General features: G+C 33.3%; 1 protein-coding gene across 2 annotated transcripts in view; it reads left to right on the forward strand.

Annotated features, from left to right (window-relative positions):
- Positions 1-18907, forward strand: part of LOC125052484 (irregular chiasm C-roughest protein-like) — a 103726-nt gene that overhangs the window by 40441 nt on the left and 44378 nt on the right. The window contains exons 1-4 of one of the 2 annotated variants that reach the window (XM_047653364.1): positions 906-975; positions 5929-6152; positions 10750-10900; positions 13347-13427. In XM_047653364.1, the coding sequence (XP_047509320.1) occupies positions 6024-6152; positions 10750-10900; positions 13347-13427 (361 nt within the window). In that variant the 5' untranslated portion in view covers positions 906-975; positions 5929-6023. Of the gene's footprint in view, positions 1-905; positions 976-5928; positions 6153-10749; positions 10901-13346; positions 13428-18907 lie in introns of those variants that run through there. The other variant, XM_047653363.1, reaches the window with a different exon arrangement.

The following is an 18907-nucleotide window of genomic DNA, read 5'->3' on the forward strand; positions in this document are numbered from 1 at the left end:
TTAAGAAAAAACTTATAATATTCGTTCCCGAAATAATACTTGTTAATAGCAGTGTTGGCTTGGTAGCTTCAGCGTGCGACTCTAATCCCTGAGGTCGTAGGTTCGATCCCGGCTTTGCACCAATGGACTTTCTTTCTATGTGCGCATTTAACATTTGCTCGAACGGTGAAGGAAAACATCGTGAGGAAACCGACATGTTTAAGACACAAAAAGTCGACGGCGTGTGTCAGGCACAGGAGGCTGATCACCTACTTGCCTATAAGATTGACAAATGATCGTGAAACAGATACAAAAATCTGAGGCCTGCAAAGACCTAAAAAATACTTTAAAACGCTCCATAGATCGAGATAAAATATTTAATTTAAATCGATGCTCATCATGCGCTAAATATAACATGATACATGATAAACGACTTATATCATATGTTATTCCGTTTCCGGTAAGTCCGTCTGGTTCTAAATTTAAATTTGGTAGACAATGAGTTAATGGAATGGAATGCACAATTCAATCTGAGTGCACTTGGTAATTTAAAAATTCAATGATACAATATTTAGAAATGAATGTATTGATAAAATATAAAACATTCACCTGCAAGTTCATGATGTCAATCATGCAGTAAAATTATTATTATCTTTTTTAAAGTTGATGAAAAAAATCGCCTACAACATGAACATTTGGGACAAAAATAATATGATTTGACATGAAATAAAATCATTCTCTGGATATTATTATTTTACTGTAATAGGACGTATTTTGTAGGTGAAAGGTTCATTGTATTATTTTAAATACTTTAGTGGCGCGAGATTTTCTTTCAAGCAGGGGCTAGTTATTTTTAAGTCACATTAAGTCTGGACTGGGGTGGATATAAATACATACAGGAATAGCCGTCGGAAACATCAGTGGCACGCGACTAGCTTATTGTTACGGTTGTGAGTTAAGTGATTTTGATGGAAATCTAGGAAATATAATGTTCAGGTAAGGTAATAAAATCCGAATTTAATACCATGTCCATATAATGAAACAAATAGTTAAACAATTACACTAGTATTAAAATAATTAGTTTAACCATATTGATTTTAAATACTTAAAATATTATGAGGCCCATAGCCTAGCGGTCTTATTAAGTGGCAGCTAGGTGAGGGGTACCGGGTTCGATTCCCGGCTCGAGGGCAAGTTTTAATTTAATTTAAATTTGTTCTCGGCCTTTGGGAGGGTTGTGCGGTACCGGGCGAGTGCCTCAACCGTACATGGAGGACATGATCGAATTTCTAAGGCAAAAAGCACGAATGATAAAAATCTCATACTTGACGCTGGCTAATGCACAAACCGTGCCAGAGCCATAAAAAAAATTTTTGCACTGTTTCAACAAAATATTTCTGTCACTTGTCTTTACAGCGTAAAAACAATTTGCCAGAAAGAGATAAAAGTGTTTCAGTCAGTATGGTAAAATTATTATCCAAAGTTTGAAGTTTTACGCCAGCGACGATAGATTTAAGTGTGAGACAAGGTTTTGAAGATCTCCAAACGGTTTTTCTCGTCTTAAAAAGATAAAGCCCACTAAGGATTTCACTCACGCGTCTTAAGTGGTTGACGCCTTTGAGTTTGAACTTAAGTGGTACTCGAGACACCTTTTCCTGTTTGATCAATTTTTATACGTAACTTTATATATAATAGAATTGAATTAAAAGGAACCTAAAAATAAAAATAGGAAAAAAACTTACCAAAAATTTGAACTGAAACTGGATTTTTAAAATCAGAACTGCTTATGTTAATCAGTTCTGATTTCAAAAATCCAGTACGAAACTATTCTTTTGCGTTTAGTATATGATTGTGTGTAAATATATATATACATCTCCAATGTATTACGTATCAGGTTGATTCTCTTTCTACGCAGAGACATTACAACTAACAAACTATATATGTGGATTTCATTAGCTGGAAGTCTTCCACGGTCCGCTTTAGTATGTGATTGTCAACCAAGTGACATTATTCGATTGTAGGTAGGGAATTCATGCGAGCTCTTGACAAATTGATTTTATTGTACACCTGCTCGAAAAATACGACATAGCATTTGATAATGAGACATCGTTGTCGTTGTCGTCGAGAGAGGGCGGAGGAAATTATTTTCTTACGCCCGAACCAAATAACCTATCTCAATCCATAATCCACCATCTGAGATAGTAATCTTAATCCAAATGTTGTAACACGTGTGCCAATAACCAATCGACGGATTGTAATAGCCATCTGTCTGATTCAAGCTATCCATGGGAGGTCGTATCGATGTCTCGATTTATCGAAATATGAGTGAAAACTCGGTAAAATGGAACGACTGAAAAATGGATTGTCTTCGTAGGGTTTGGTTATTGGGATGCAGATAGGAGATCGATCGACTGTCACGGTCTGATCTTAGATTGTGGATTGATTATTGGGTTCGGGCGTATATGTGGTGTTTAGTTTAGTATTGATACTGCTCACTTTTTATTGAATAAAAAAAGAACTAAAGAAAATAATTACATTTCAAACATGTCTAGGACATTTCCAATTTTAAATTTTGCATGATTGCATCAACCTTATATTTAAATTAAATTCATCCAAAAAATATAGAGAATTTCCGAACCGATAAAATAGATTAAAACGCCCGGGTTTAAAATAATTACTAAGTATAACTCGCTCAACAAGTTTTGATTCATTTAATCTATAAAATCGGATGTATACAGTCAAATCCTCGATAAATTAATTAAATGTATAATTAAAGATAGCGTATCTTTTAAAGGTGCCGAAAGATTAATATTAACAATATCGACGATTTTAATTAAACTATATACACGTCACGTTATCTTAATAAAAAGATAGATAAGTAGATTATGTGCTGCTTTTATAGTTAAATCTAAATTACATTGTTAGTAGAAAAGTATATAACAGTATGGGATTAGAACGCGTTTGAAAGGGGTTTTAATTTGGTGTGTTTTTAAATGAATGGTTCAAAATCTCGTTTCTTGTTAGTTAATTCGGACATACATATTTAATAAATAAGCTGGTGCTACAACCTTTTTAGGTCTGGGCCTCAGATTTCTGTATCATTTGTCAATCTGACATGCAAGTAGGTGATCAGCCTCCTGTGCCTAACACACGCCGTCGACTTTTTGGGTCTAAGGGAAGTCGGTATCCTCAAGATGATTTCCTTCACCGTTTGAGCGTGTTAAATGCGCACATAGAAAGCAAGTCCATTGGTGCACAGCCGGGGTTTGAACCTCCGACCTCAGGAAGGACAGTCACATGCTGAAGCCACTATTTGCTACCAGTGATTAATCAAAAGTAAAACGCCAATAAATCGATATGATTACATATAATCGATATCATAATATCGACATATTTTTTTAAACATGATTCTTTTCTATGAGCTCATGTTTAAAAATGGTAATAAAAATACCTAATTAAAAGTGTAAAAAGCGATTTCAATTTTGATATAACTTCTATAATAGTTCTTATAATAGTTAACTAAATTGACGTTAGTTCTGAATACGTACGCAATTTGAAAAAAAATTGCAAAAAAAAGAACACGAGAATGATAAGGACAAATCGTTTAGGTGATGTACGTTTTTATTTATATATTATATGTGAACTAATCAATCCGAGATTACCGTAATGAGCGAATGTAAGAAATATTATGCTGGGAATGAGAATATCCCGTATAGTCTAGGAGTTGCAGAATATATCTCTCTATATTTATTTCGTTATTTAAAATTAACACCTATACGCATAATACTTAAATATGTCACAATAAATACAGTTCCAGCTGATGAGGTTTGAAGTCGTTTAAAAGATATATAGGCTTTTTAGTACACAAAGAGTCTCCATATAACTTTACGAGTCTAAAATGTCAAACCTTGTCTCTGTAATTCTTCAAACAATCCATTTCCGTTTTGAAAATTGCTCTTCTATTTAAAGCAAAGTCTGTTTAAAGATGTTAATGAAAGCATGAATTAGAATTCCTTAGATGTAATTACTACAAAAACTGGCGAAATCTTCTTCTTCTTATCAAAGAGTAGACGGCGAGATCATTATGTGAATTGTGTAAGGAATTTGGAAATACTAATTATAAATAATAATAATAATAATAGTTACTTACTTATTAACGCCACCGCGGCAGGTAAGTATCTAATAATAATATTAATAAAAATAATAATAATGTATTAATATTCCGTATCGTACCATAAGTTATACAAGTTGTGTCAAATTACGTTACGCTATATTTTACGTCACAAATATATATTATTCTTATAAACTCTCATAAAAAAAGTTGTATCAGACCATACGTAATGTAAAAACAGTTTTGTTTTTACATCAGTTCCCGTTCATAGCGAGCAGATGGGGCTGTTGGGTTTTAGTGGGTACCGTATAGACCGACGCGCACAGTCCCCGCGTCTATTTTCCAACAATAAAAAAAGACTACTGGCGATGTAAGTCTCATCACGTCTAACTAAAATGTCATCAAAATACAAAAAATCTAGCTTAGACAAGGGTCATTGCACCCAAATTATATATGTATCGAATAGTAGATTGCCGTAACGCATTGCGACTCTTACGCTATAACTACATAGATAACAGAAGTTCACTACTGGTTATAGTTACACCATTTCCGGGATATAACAGTAGTAACGTGGTATTAAGTATTACTTCACATGTCAGTTGAAAGCGTCTTAATGTAAGATTATTTAATGGTGTGGACTACGGACTGTCTTGAATAACGATCAGAATTTTCAAGGATCTAAATTTCATTGCATTAGTTAATCTTTTTATATTTTATGAAGAATAAAGTGGGGGTGTTATTCAATTTTCGTTTCCGTTTAATTCCCGTAGCTGAATTTCCACCCGCATTACTTCGTCTCACAACTGAGCAGTTTTAAAAAATATACTTTTAAAAAAACAAATGGCTGTCGCCATATCATAACCATAATTCGGCAGTTCACTCGCAAGTCGTCTGATATTGTAAGTGCCCATGGGCGGTATGACTGAAAATCAGATGAGCCTCCTGCTCCTTAAACGCTCAATAATTAATTTTAAAAAATAACATTACTTAAATAACGAAACCCTAAAACAAGATGAAAACCACTTAAACTCAAAGTAATTCGAATGAACATGACTAAAAGCGCGAATCGCGTTAAAGGGACAACAGTTTGGAACTTTAAAATTATTCTCAGACTTCCTAACTTATTTATTTGATTAACCCGCCACGTTTAGGTGTGTAATCCAGTAATCGCATAGCTACATATTATTTACAAGGTAGTACTCTTCTGACTACTTCGAAAACTGTGCCAATTCACACTAGACGATCAGAAGAAGAGTTACAGAAACGGGTGTGGACAAGACCGTGGATTGCTAGTTTTGTCTACACGAAGCCAGAAGTACTAGCTTGCTAGCTTACTGACACTAGCTTGCTATCCTAGCTTGAAAAACTAGCCTCGTGTAACTCGGGCATTAGAGACACAAATCTTTCACTAAAATATATCTAGTACGTAAATATACGAGAATGAAACGCGTTCAGTATCGTAATATATAATTTTGAATTTTACACATTGGCAGGGCGAGAATACGGAAAGTTTTGAAATCGTAAATTCAAAATAAACAATTGTCAAAGCGTTGGTGAATCTTAGACCACTGACTTTCTTTTAAATTTGATACCTTTTTAAACTAAATAAAATACAAATTCTTGCAAAAACAAACAGAGGAAAAAGACTATTAAACTTTATCCATGAGTTATTATTAAATCGATTGCTCGTTCCTGTGAGATATCATTTTACAACCGCAATACATTTGTGGACAAATATTTTACATTCCGAGTATCGTCGTCATAAAGAGACCAATTTAGTTTAAAAGGGAACTATTTATAAACATATCCGTCTTCAATTAACCATTCTATTGTTTCAGATCCGGCCACCAGAAATAAACATGGCGCCGTTCAAAATAAAGGAGACGTAGGGAAGCGGACATCCCTCCAAGATGTAAATAGATTTCCTGAGGATATGAAAATGTCGAGTTATAGATCGCGAGTGTGGAGTGTGCCGTTATTTCTCTTGTTGCGGACTATGTTTGTGATCAGTGGTGTTGGGGGTTTGCAGGAGCAGAAATTCGCGATGGAACCTCAAGATCAGGTGAGATCATTTACTAAAAAGTTAATGTACTCATAACAAAAGATTAACATTATTAAGTATAATTTTGCCTTGACTGTAGACTATAGAAACGAGAATGTTTGCTTTAGTAGATGAAGCAGAGTCGCCCGTCCTATAATTTTACATATTATATGTAAAGCAACGTATAATTACTAACTACTACTACTACTAATCACACGGTCCCTTTGTACATTGCAGTAGGCATCTTTCTTTATCTACGATAGGCGCATCAACATACTCTGATTATATAAAAGAGCTATGGTGTTGTAAATAAAATAACATTTAATAAAATCCGAGAACACAAAAAATTGGTCCCGTTTAGGATCATAACAATTTTTTTTTTATTATTTTAGAAAATAGTTTTTATAAGTCTTACAGATACCGGCAAACATCTTGAACAAATGTCCTTGTGCAGAAGCGAATTTTAGGTATCACTGGGGGGGGGGAAAGTAACGTGTCGATGTCGTGATTGGTAAATCAGTTGACGTTTGTGTCCCGCGATGCGCAATATTTTCCCCACTCCATTGTTTAATGCTCAAGAAGTTTGCCGGTATCTGTATACATTGTGGTTTCCTTATGGTGTTTTCGCTTTACGAGGTACTTTAATTGTTCTCATGGAAAAAAAAACACGGTCTGAGTTAGCACGATCTTACAGTTGACAATCGAAAGGTTTAATTACTAGACTTATGCTCTTTTCTCTTTAAACCGATACGGACATAGATCACCAATGGACCTCTATTCACCCCATTATAGGCATGTTAACTAAAGCTAGCGGCTTCAACACATTTACACTTTGTGCTTGTGTAGTGTCTGTGAATAAGCGCGAGACGTGATGTCAAACTGAAATACAATCATAAATACATCATGAATAGACTGTCCGTCGTGTATGAGTGGACTAAAATGTATAGCATGGCAAAAAAATCATATTTTGAAACATATTGTATGTGAAATTGCATTAGTGTGAGTACTGTGAACCCGCCAGCTTTCGATAACCGACCTATACCATCATTTATGCGTCATATATCATAGCTATCAGTGGCAGACATTAAGTAAAATTTCATATTCCTTAATATTTTCCAGTACGAATAACTCAGATTTTCAGAACTAGCTGCGGGATTGTAGGTTTAATGGAGTTTGCAAATAATCGCGCTAACTTGATAAATTCGGTTTAGTTATTTCAGTTCTAATTTGTTAATTATCTCGCGCTGATTGAGTCGAAATGGTTATGATTATGATGTTAATGAGTATTAAAAAAAAATTTGAGTATGTGTGTTTTTCTTAAAGATTAAGTTGAAGGAACTACTAGTAGGAAGGAAGGAATATTTTCACATACTTTTGAAATTCGAATTTTATCAGTTAGTTTTAGATCCACTTTTTCTATAAGTACCTATAAGTTTTATAATATAATTCCATTAAACTAACTAGATATATGAAAAGTATCCGAACCAATTTGACTGAGGATCAAGAAAAGCTGGTAACGCACTTGCGAGCCTTCTGGGAATGGGAAAAATCACTTACAATCAGATGAGCCAATTTGTCATTAATATATAAAAAAGGATGCGTGTACGCGCGTAAGAAGTTATACTTCTTTGGCATTATTAAAAATAATTTTTGATTGCATGCAAATAATTAATTACAATTAAATAATCAAAGACTGGAAAAGGAGTCATTATAGTCAATAAAGTTCAGTTTACATTTGAAAAATTAAATAAATAAATATTTATTATTATTCTCTTACATTCAGTGTAACATAAATTCTATTATTATTCGATATTGTTTTAAAATTATGTCCAATGCCGGAGAATTTTTCGTGGGCAACTAAATTCTGTTAACTTTGTGTCACGGTGCGCGCGGATCGTAAAATTTCACTCTCATCAATTTTTCATAACGCGCCTAAAGAAGTATAACTTCAAATATATATAAGTATATATATTATGATTATAGTTTTAATAAGTAAATTAAATCTTTCTTGGCTTTACTAGTTAACTCATAACGTACACTCGGAGGTTCAAGGAAACAAATATGAAGTAAATCATAATTGTTTCGGCACTGCGAATCGGACATGTGTCTTAGGCGTAAAGAGCTTCAAAACACAGTTTATACCAGTTTAGCAAATGCTATAGAGTTTTTGCAATCATATCACACACACAAAGCATTTTAAAAAAGGATATTCAATTCGTTTGTACTTTCTCGTAAGCCTTAGTAAAGCCTTCTTTACTCAACTCTAATGTGAAGTTGCATCTTTAAACGATTCGCAATACTTAGATTGAAAGTACCAACTTTAGCTTCACTATTATATTTTATAAATGAAACTACAGGAAGATCTTTGTAGTGATTAAAATGTGAGCAACTCACGATATGTTATTGTTAATAAGAAATAACATATATGTTTCACAATAATAATAATAATAATAGCCTTTATTTCCAAAACTTAATTATGAACATTGAATTTTCATTTATATATTCTAAATAAATACCTTTTAACAGTAGGTAAAATACAATGTAACATTTAGGAACCATCATTTACTTGAATTGTCAGGTTTTGGTTTGTCCACCGTTGGACATAGGCCTCCTCCATCCGGTTCCCCTCGTGTCTGTCGTGGGCCAGGCGCGGCCAGGTGACATTTCGACCCAGATTTTTCACTGTGTTGAACCAAAAATATACTCTTGAGTTATTCTTGTTCTAGTAGGTATTTAAGCTAGAAAAAAATATAGATGGCTTGATGTTTATTGATGTTTGTTATTAATAAATAACACAAATAATTGGCAATAAGAAATACAAAATAAATAGATCTCGGAAACAATTTTTACTTAACTATTTACAGATATAAGGCTATTAGCAGAAAATCATTTATTGAATTGGTGTGATGACATAATTAAACGTATATTAAATTTGATTTTAAAAGAATGTATCCATGGTAGGGTAGTTATAAGTACGTATTATGGTACAATAGACTAACCCTCTTATTTATAAAACTAAATAGATCAAATATCACCGTTTTTACAAAACGAATGTCAATTTTTATTACAGCGTAATCACAATTTGACAGAAAGAGACGAAAGAATTAAGACTTTACTAAAAGTCATTCAGTTTTTATGAATAAGCGGGTACATTATTATTTATAAAAACATCCTTATATTTTTCCAAATGCCGTTCATATCTGTCCCTTTTTATCTCATCATAGACACAACTAAACAGAACGAGACGAATAATTAGTTGAAACAGTTTAAACTGGTTTAGGTGTTACGAAGTTCTTTTATATATTAATCGTTTTAACGAGACTATAGAGAACATATCATAAAGCCTATGTGAGTGTTATAAGAAGTTTACTTAGAGCTTTGTAATCATTAAAATTGCTGGTGGCAGCAACTTAAAGTTAGAGCTTAAGCAGACTGCTCAGTTTAAAAACAGCGATTTTGTTTTGTTTTTTGAAGTTATACTTCTTTTGGCGCGTTAGGCAAAAATGATGATAGTAAATTTTAACGATGCGCGCGCACACCGTCACAAAAAACCGACACCCTGAAGTGAGCTATAGTCAACATTTTAGTTGTTTCTATTGTTTGTGTAATTTTTTCTACAAACGCATAATAACATTTTTATCTTGTTACGCCAAAGAAGTATTACTTCTGCGTTTACATAAGTAAGTAAGTAAACACACGTTTTTTTGTTTCTCGCTTTATTTAACACGTCTCATAAATAAAGGGCCTTTAAAAATATTACCTACAATTATTTTACATTTTGACTAAAGATAAACGCTAGAAGTTAATATAATAGACACAGATAAATCAACAGCTGTTCAATTTCCCACGCAAACTTATCATACAAGTTTAACATCCGATCTGTATTTTATCAAAGCTATTAATCCAACATTTTATTAATTTACTTAGATTCAGGTGACGTTATGTAGGCATAGAGGTAGGCGATAAAAGTGTGATAAAGTAGATAATTTTAAGTGAGGTGTAATTACAAGGAAGCCCAGAATAACTGTTAGATTAAATAGTGACACCTTGTCTTGCGTTGTAAACTAGTTACTAAGTTAGGAGCTTTTAAAAGCGTCTTAGTATATCCAGTTTTCTTCTGGTCATTAACGGACTAAAAATATGTACCTGCGCTGTAATGCTAATTTAAGAAAAAAATACAATTTTGGACAAAGATTTGCTTATACTAAAATTTTAAAGTCTTTTTACTATCCTTCTTATCATAATCTATTGAGTTATCGTTATCACCTGTCACCTAACCCAAATAAAATCAGTGGCGCTACAACTTATTTAGGTCTGGGCCTCTGATTTCTGAATCTGTTTCATGATCATTTTTCAATTAAATAGGCAAGTGGGTGATCAGCCTCCAGTGCCTGACACGCCGTCGACTTTTTGGGTTTAAGACATGTCGGTTTCCTCACGATGTTTTCCTTCACCGTTCGAGCGAATGTTGAATGCGCACATAGAAAGAAAGTCCATTGGTGCATAGCCGGATTGAACCTACGACTTCAGGGATGAGAGCCGCAAGAAGCCACACGACCAACACTGCTCACGGAACCCAAATCCAAATAAAACAATAAATTTAAAATATTTTTTACAGACTGCTGTCATAGGATCAAGAGTAACTCTACCATGTAGAGTTGAGAACAAAGCAGGTCAACTTCAATGGACAAAAGATGACTTTGGATTAGGTCTTCATAGGGATTTGAGTGGCTACGACCGGTATAAGATGATCGGGAGTGATGAGGAAGGTATGTGTACTATTACTAGCTATTGACAGCTTTGCTTCAGTAGTGTTGATTATATAATATTGCGTCTAACTCTTATTGACCAGTGTAAGAGTGATTATAAAACTCTTTCTTAGGAGTTCTTTTTTATAGAACAACTTGTTAACTGATACAGCTGCCCATGGACACTCTCAATGCCAGAGGGCTCGCATGGGCGTTTCTCACTGGTTAGTAGAGTGGTTTTTATAATAATACTAGCTGACCGGGCAAACGTCGTTTTGCCATGTATATCATTTAATATAAAAAATAGGGGTTGATCGTAGAAGGGTGAAAGTTAGGGTATTTATTTTTTAATGCTGTATCATAAAAAAAACAAAAAAATATCTAAAAATAAAAAATTAAATATTTAGGGGTGGACTACCCTTAACATTTAGGGGGATGAAAAATAGATGTTGTCCGATTCTCAGACATACCCAATAAGCACACAAAATTTCATGAGAATCGGTCGAGCCGCTTCGGAGGAGTTTAACCACAAACACCGCGACACGAGAATTTTATACGATATTCTTCAATCAATTAATTTATGAATCAGAAGATTGATAGATTTCAATTAAAAACTGACGAATTACCTATAAAAACTAGTAGTCATAAATAATGTAATCAATTAACAAGGACAAAGAAAATTGGTTGGTAGGTATACAATCTCTGATTCAAATGCTATAGCAGTCATTAGCAAGATCTGACTCCTAAATATCAAAACTGCAAAAATATACAACAGATTTCGGACAAATATACTTAAAATAGACATACGATACCAATTAATGACAACCTAAAGATAACTAAATGCGCTGACACCAGTCAGCAACAAACATGCTAAGTTTCGTCACAAGTTTCGAGGTTGTAAGCTCCGTAGCAAACTTCGGACCTTTGTTAGCTAAATGCCGTTATATTAAGTTTAAGTAACGCTTGCTCTTGCCTGCTAGTTTGGTTAAAATAAATTATCTATATTTAAATATACTAGTAATACATATACAACTTGTATACTACGCGTTACTTTTAAGTAAGCGGGTACTTAAACCGGGAGAACCCGTGCTTTAAGTACCCACAAGCTTCCGTTAGAAGCGTTTATAACATAAACGAGTTGAACACAACATATATGTATGTGATGATAATATAGGCGTGTCTAAGTAAACGGAATATTACGAAATCATATACAGAAGTGATGGGTAACCACTCGTACCTTGCTTAGACAATTTCAATTTTACATAGGAAATCGCTACGTTGTTTATAATTTTTGGCCCTACCTAGGTTCGAACCTGCCGTCGAACCTGATAATCAAGATACTAAGTAGAGTAGCCATAAAATACATTAGCCCATATTATATTTTACGGACGTTAGACAAAGAACAGTATTAAGACTTAGCGAGTAATGTAAATCAATCTGATATTTTGCGTTCAAACCCCGGCTATGTATCAAGTGCGAAATTAATTCTTCAAATACGATGTGTTTGAACAAGGAACATTTAAGGTGTATACTTAGTGTATTATTATTAGCGCCTTGAACATTTTTTAAATAATTACGATAATTTTAAGTTAAACTTAAAAAATAAACTCTTCCTTTACAGTTGATAAGATTACACTGTATAATGTTTCAACTTAAAATAGCAATTATTTTACAGTGTAATATTAGTCTAAGCACTAAGTAGGTCCCTGGAGAAACTTAGTGAGCAGGTATAATTATGACCTAGTTGCATCATGATAAAGGAATTTACATTTTACAAGTAAAAGGCTAAACCAAAACAAAAACGTCTTGAATTTAAACTTGGCTTTCAAGCTGAGTTAGCCCGTAACCGACTGGCGTAAGGGGCATACATTTTCACCTTATATATGCCACATAATAAAGAAATTTTTGCATCTGTTTTCGATCACATTTATTCTAGTTGCGGTCTTTCTACGACGGGACGCGACTTCATTGTGTGAGGACCGTATTTCTCGTGAACGCTAATTTTATACTGATTTTTTTGTGATTTTTTTTTTTATGATTGGACAATTCACACCAATTGACCTAGTTCCATGCTAAGCTAGTGAAGCTTGTGTTATGGGTACTAGGCAACGGATATACATACATATTATACATAGATAGACCTAACACATATAAATACATATTTAAACACCCAAGACCTAAGCACAACAACAAATGCTCATCACATCGATGTTTGTCTCAGCCGGGGGTCGAACCCGGGACCCATGGATTCGCAGTCTACTACTAACCACTAGACCAATGAGCCGTCAAAATTAGATGTAAGTTTGATTAACATTCACAATACTGCTCGCGATGTTTTTCTACTTTACGTTGTTATTGCGTGGAAAGAATTATCCATTGGTGTACTGGGGTTTGGGTATTAAAGATCGGCTTTAACCACTTCACTAAGGTGCCTATATAAAGTTTTTCAAATTAATTTTATTTTCAGGTGACTATTCACTGGACATCCGCGATGTAACATTAGACGATGATGCAAAATATCAGTGCCAAGTCAGCACCGGGGCAAGAGGTAATGTCTAATACTTGATTTTTAATAGTATGTTTGAATTCCGAAGGGAAACATACATAAGTGTATGTTTAAAATATTGTTTTAGAGTTAAACAAATTCTCTTCATTTTTGTATGTATTTTCTTTAAGGCTAAGTTCAAATTAAGCTATACCATATTGACCTAGTCTAGCAAAATTTGTCATTATAACAGATAGAAAATAGATGTATTATATAAATTATATAGGTCGTCAAAAACACCTTCCATTTATCGCTATTTAAAGCACGTGGGTTATCTTTGCGAAATTTTAAACTTAATTCTACTGTAATCTATGAAATAAAAAACCGTTAAAGAGGTGAATAATAAACCTACTACTTATGTTCACAGTGTTTAGAAGCACGTAAACTTTACAGTTTTATTGCGAGAAATTAGTAAATTCATCATCGATCGAACCTAGGACTGATAAACCACCTGCGTTAACCACTACGCCGTGATGGCATTTCATATATAACAAGCCTTACATGATTCGGAAATACTATCAATATTAATCACACGAAACAAATAATAGGTAAGTTTCACCGTCTCCCACGCTGTGGTGTGTAATTTGGGGTGATTACGTTGTACAAACAATAAGTTTTAACAAGGCGAGGATGTGTAATTGGTTCACTCAATTGGTGAACGATGGATTTTATCAATCCTAGAATTATTTTCAATGATGAAACGAATATGTCTTAGAGTGAAATGCTGCCATCAAATTATACGATACTATAATGAACGAGAACTATGTTCTATTGTTGAAAGCTTTTTTCTATATAAATAGACTAGATGACCTGGCAAACGTCGTTTTGCCATGTATATCATTTATAATAAAAAATAGGAGTTGATCGTAGGGGGAATGTTCACCACATTAGGGGTTGTGTGTATTTTTTAATGCTGTATCAAAAAAATTAAAAAATATCTAAAAATTAAAAAAATAATAATTTAGGGGTGGACTACCCTTAAAATTTAGGGGGATGAAAAATAGATGTTGTCCGATTCTCAGACATACCCAATATGCACACAAAATTTCATGAGAATCGGTCAAGCCGTTTCGGAGGAGTTTAACTACAAACACCGCGACACGAGAATTTTATATATTAGATGTCTTTCTTGTGACGTGTGGATTTTGTAGATATTGATGTCACTTTACTTTTGAACGTTAATTTTCTGAAAATATTCTATCTTTTCCAATCCATCAGGTTTAATAGAGGATTTTAATGGCGAAAGACTTTTCTAATCAGCTTTATAGTTTTGGAGCCTATTAAATGCAAACAAAAAAGTAGTCAAATCTTTTCTCTTTATAATTATAATATTTTCTAGAAATACCTACATTTTTTTTCAAGGATTTCTTAAAGCATGTAGACGTCCTCCAATAGGCTCCATCTTAAGCACTTTTCTGCCAAGCTTCACCACCAACATCTTTAAGTTGGTCAGTCTACTGTGCAAGAACAACAGCACTTTCGTTTTCCTGGTGGGCCTTTCTCTTGTTACATTGTTACTCCATGAGTCTTTGTTCATGGAAGTAAGTCCCTTCCACTTCCACGTTAACTTTTTGGCATTATGCACAACATCCATAATCTTTGTTTTCTTTCTTATTACTATAACTACTTATAATTTCCTTCAGTTCAAAACTTAGTACACTAAGGGTCTATTTCACAATGTACGGATAAGTTCCAAATTAGCCATTTAATACTTATTGGTAGGATAAGCACTATTGTTGCGTTTCACGACTGTCACATAGCGCTATTCGTCATATAAATTCCATCATAAGATATGAGTCCGATGAATGTCAAATAGCGCAATTTATCTTCCAAATAATTGATGTGTTGCATAGCTATTTGGTACTTTATTCATACATTGTGAAACAGACCGTTAGTACAGCCACACATGAATAGGTTACTTATACAAAAATATTATTTGTATATTTCTATAAACTATTAAAAAAACAATGATTATTGTATTTAAAATAAGGTATTTACATAAATTTATCATAAAATATTTGAAAAATTCAAATTAATCCTATAATTCATTGTTTAGCTATCCAAGTTGGAAGTTTTCGTTTAATAACTTTAAAAGTATTTTTCAATTTTCTCCGGTTTATACAATTTTCACTTTTGAATATTTTTATTTGAGTCCAACAGATTATTGCTTTTAACCATATTTTTAATATTAATGTTTACTGAAAATATTGAAGTTTTTAAGCTCCAGCTTTGTCTGAATGTGACTAGGTTTTAATTTAAACAAATGGTGTAGTTTTAATTCTTTTTTTTTTATGCATAAAAAGTTTGCCAACGCTCGGCACACTGACACATTGATAAAAACAAACACAAAATACAAATTTTAATGTGACAAGCACTTAAAGGCAAACATGACATACATGTAGAGATCATACAAATATCAAACCAATTATTAAACAAAACAAACATGCCAAAAAAAAACAATTACTAATAAAAAAAAATACAAAAAACTAAACAAAAATCGATTTTATAGTGTGAGGGGAGCAATTATGTATATCCAGACCTAGTTCGTTTATAAGAATGCTTAATCTCGAGATTGGTGAGCTTTGACCAAAACGCGTTCTACGGAAAGAAGGGACAAATGGAATAATGGGATGCCTGGGGTATCGAGAGGGTACACGAAACTTAAATTTAGATAGGAGGTTCGGGCAATCAATCTGATTATTAAATATCTTAACTGCAAACGATATATCTATTATTTTCTGCGATTCTCCAATAACAACATGTTAAAGTGCGCCAGCCTAATTCTTACACTATTGCATTTTTAATTTATGCACCAGATATGTTTTGCAACTATATAGAGTTGTAGGTATGTCTTTACGGTTAGATGAACTTCCAATTTCCACTCAAAACGCTTCATGTGTGCTTTTGGAATTAATGTAATTCCTTTATTAGATTTAACATTTCCCAGGATTTTATCCTTGCTGTTACCTCATCATCCAGCGAATTGTTCGTAACAGTATATAATCCGGATAGCTTAATATAAACCTCTTTATATCTAATCTAATCTAAAGACTTAAGTAATCACATACAAAAAACGTCAAATTAAGAACTGCTTTCTCCATTTTCTTTATAAAGCACATTATTTATATTTACTTGAATAATGCATTACAAATATTGAAACATACAATTGCCGTCTTAATAACTGAAATCTACAAAACTCTATATGTTATTGTTTCAAATAAAAATGTCGACATTTTCCCCTGTTGGGAGCAGAAATCTCGTCATAAGTTTAAAAAGGAAAGCAAATGTAAGAACATAAACGCATTTTACCCGCATCTGATGCTTTACTTAGGAAAATTGTGCATTTGTTTCCAAGTTTTCTTGAGTATTTTTTATTGTTTCATGCTATCTTCAGTCGTAATAGCTACAACCGTAAAAGCTTTTTTGTTTAACTTAAATGACTTCTTGGTCTGGAAGTATGATTTAAATCGCACTTCTGACTTGGACTTTAAAATTTGTTTCCAACATTTTATATTTCACTCAAGTGATTTATGTTATCCAAACGTAATTTTGCAAAATAGAATAATGCAACTATTTTCGTTCCCGTGGAAAAAACTGCCATTACAATTTATTTTAAATTTTACACCATGTATCGGACGTATCGTACGTACGATCGTATCGGATTTTCTAGCGATCGAAACTACTTTGCACTTGTACCCGTGACCCATAAACATTTACAAATGTACTTTAAACTCATGTATCATGTATTCATGAAGACCACATAAGTATCTTGGCAGTAGTTTTTAAGTTTATCATGGAGGACTTTGTATGTATAGTGATTTGTCTCTTATTAATTTGTGTGTACGTAGTTGTGAATATATAATTATGTTTGTATGATTAAGCGAGGTATATGCAGATGAATTCGGGGTTATATCAACTTAGAAATAAATTTTAATTTAATTACTTTCTCGCTTTGAAAGCATTTGTAAGCTAGCTTTATAACTCTTTTGTCACTTCACAAAGAGATTTGACAATTTTATTAGCCGGAATTACAGAGAAATTAACATCCCGTAGTTCGAGTTCCTTCAATGTCAACGTTCTATTCATATGCAAAGGATCATGAAATTAATTTACATGGCCCTTTGTACATAACCTTTTGATAAATTTGCTCCGAATATCTGCTGGAATTTCCTTTAACGGCAGGGCTGTCGATTTGAATTTAAATTACGTATATTCTTAACGCTGGAATACAATTTTACTAACGAAATATTCGGTGTATGTCTTTGAGGAATGGGGTGATCGTTTGATTAGTGAAAGACATCAAGGTGATATAAATAATATGATATTACGTTTGAAACTGAATGATATGTTACCTCCCGCCACCGATACCTTGCCTATTAACCAAACATAAAAATAAATGTAACGGTATTCTTTTCTTTATTTATTGGCATTATTATTTCTACTACGCGAAATGATTACTCGCAATTCAGAAACAAAATTTCGCGATTATAAAACAATAAATATCTGGCCATGTATAGAGACTATATAAAAAGACAAAAAAAAGAAGAAAACATACTTTATTACTATTGCAGCAACACTGGTATAATGTTGTATTATGTATTTATCTTATTTTCTATCATTAAAGCAGCACTAAAGAGAAATGAGCATACTAATTACATACAGCACTAACTAAAGCATAATTTAAATGAAATACCGTTTTTTATAACAGACTCTTTATGTGTAAATAAAAAAAAATATACAGGAACAAAATTCCACTAATATTTACCACAAACAATAACTGTGTTCTATTAAAGTGTTCTCACAATTGCATTTTCCAATTATCTCGGACTCTCGAAGCAGTTGACAACCCTATTTATCAACGAAGCGGCCTTATGGCCCATTCGGCTTTGTTCTAAGATTTACATTTAACTCTGTATTGAGATAATCGACTGCTCCTTTTCGTTTGAGCCTTATCTTAAAAGGATTTAACCCAAGTTGTATTTAATTATACGAATTAATATAAAATGTTTACGTTTATTTTAATGTTGCGAAGAATTAAGTAATATCTGCTCTCGCATTTACCTTGGAGAGTGTTGAGAGGAGATGTCCGGAATAATACCTGCTGCTTAGTTTCATCATCAAACGTTGCGGCGTAATACTAAATTCCACCCGTAACATCTCGACGCTCGTTGTTCCATAACTGAGAGTTTTTTAAGGCTGTTTTCGCCTCGCACCACTACTATGTGGAACCAGCTGCCCACTGAAGGATTTCAGAACCAATTCGACTTAGGGTCCTTCAAGAAAAGAGCGTACCAATTCTTCAAAGGCCGACAACGCACTCGCGAGCCCTCTGGCATCAAGTGTTTGCCCGGTGTTTTATATAAAAAAAATGTGAGATTTTGAAGTTTCTTCCTTCTCAAAAGGGGTGTGAATTCGACGCTGTTTTTCTGTTAACATATTTTTGGCAACAGGACGGTGAGGATTCTTTGTCTATAGTTACAAGA

Source organism: Pieris napi, chromosome 9 (genome assembly GCF_905475465.1).
Source record: "Pieris napi chromosome 9, ilPieNapi1.2, whole genome shotgun sequence".
Classification (NCBI taxonomy): domain Eukaryota; kingdom Metazoa; phylum Arthropoda; class Insecta; order Lepidoptera; family Pieridae; genus Pieris; species Pieris napi.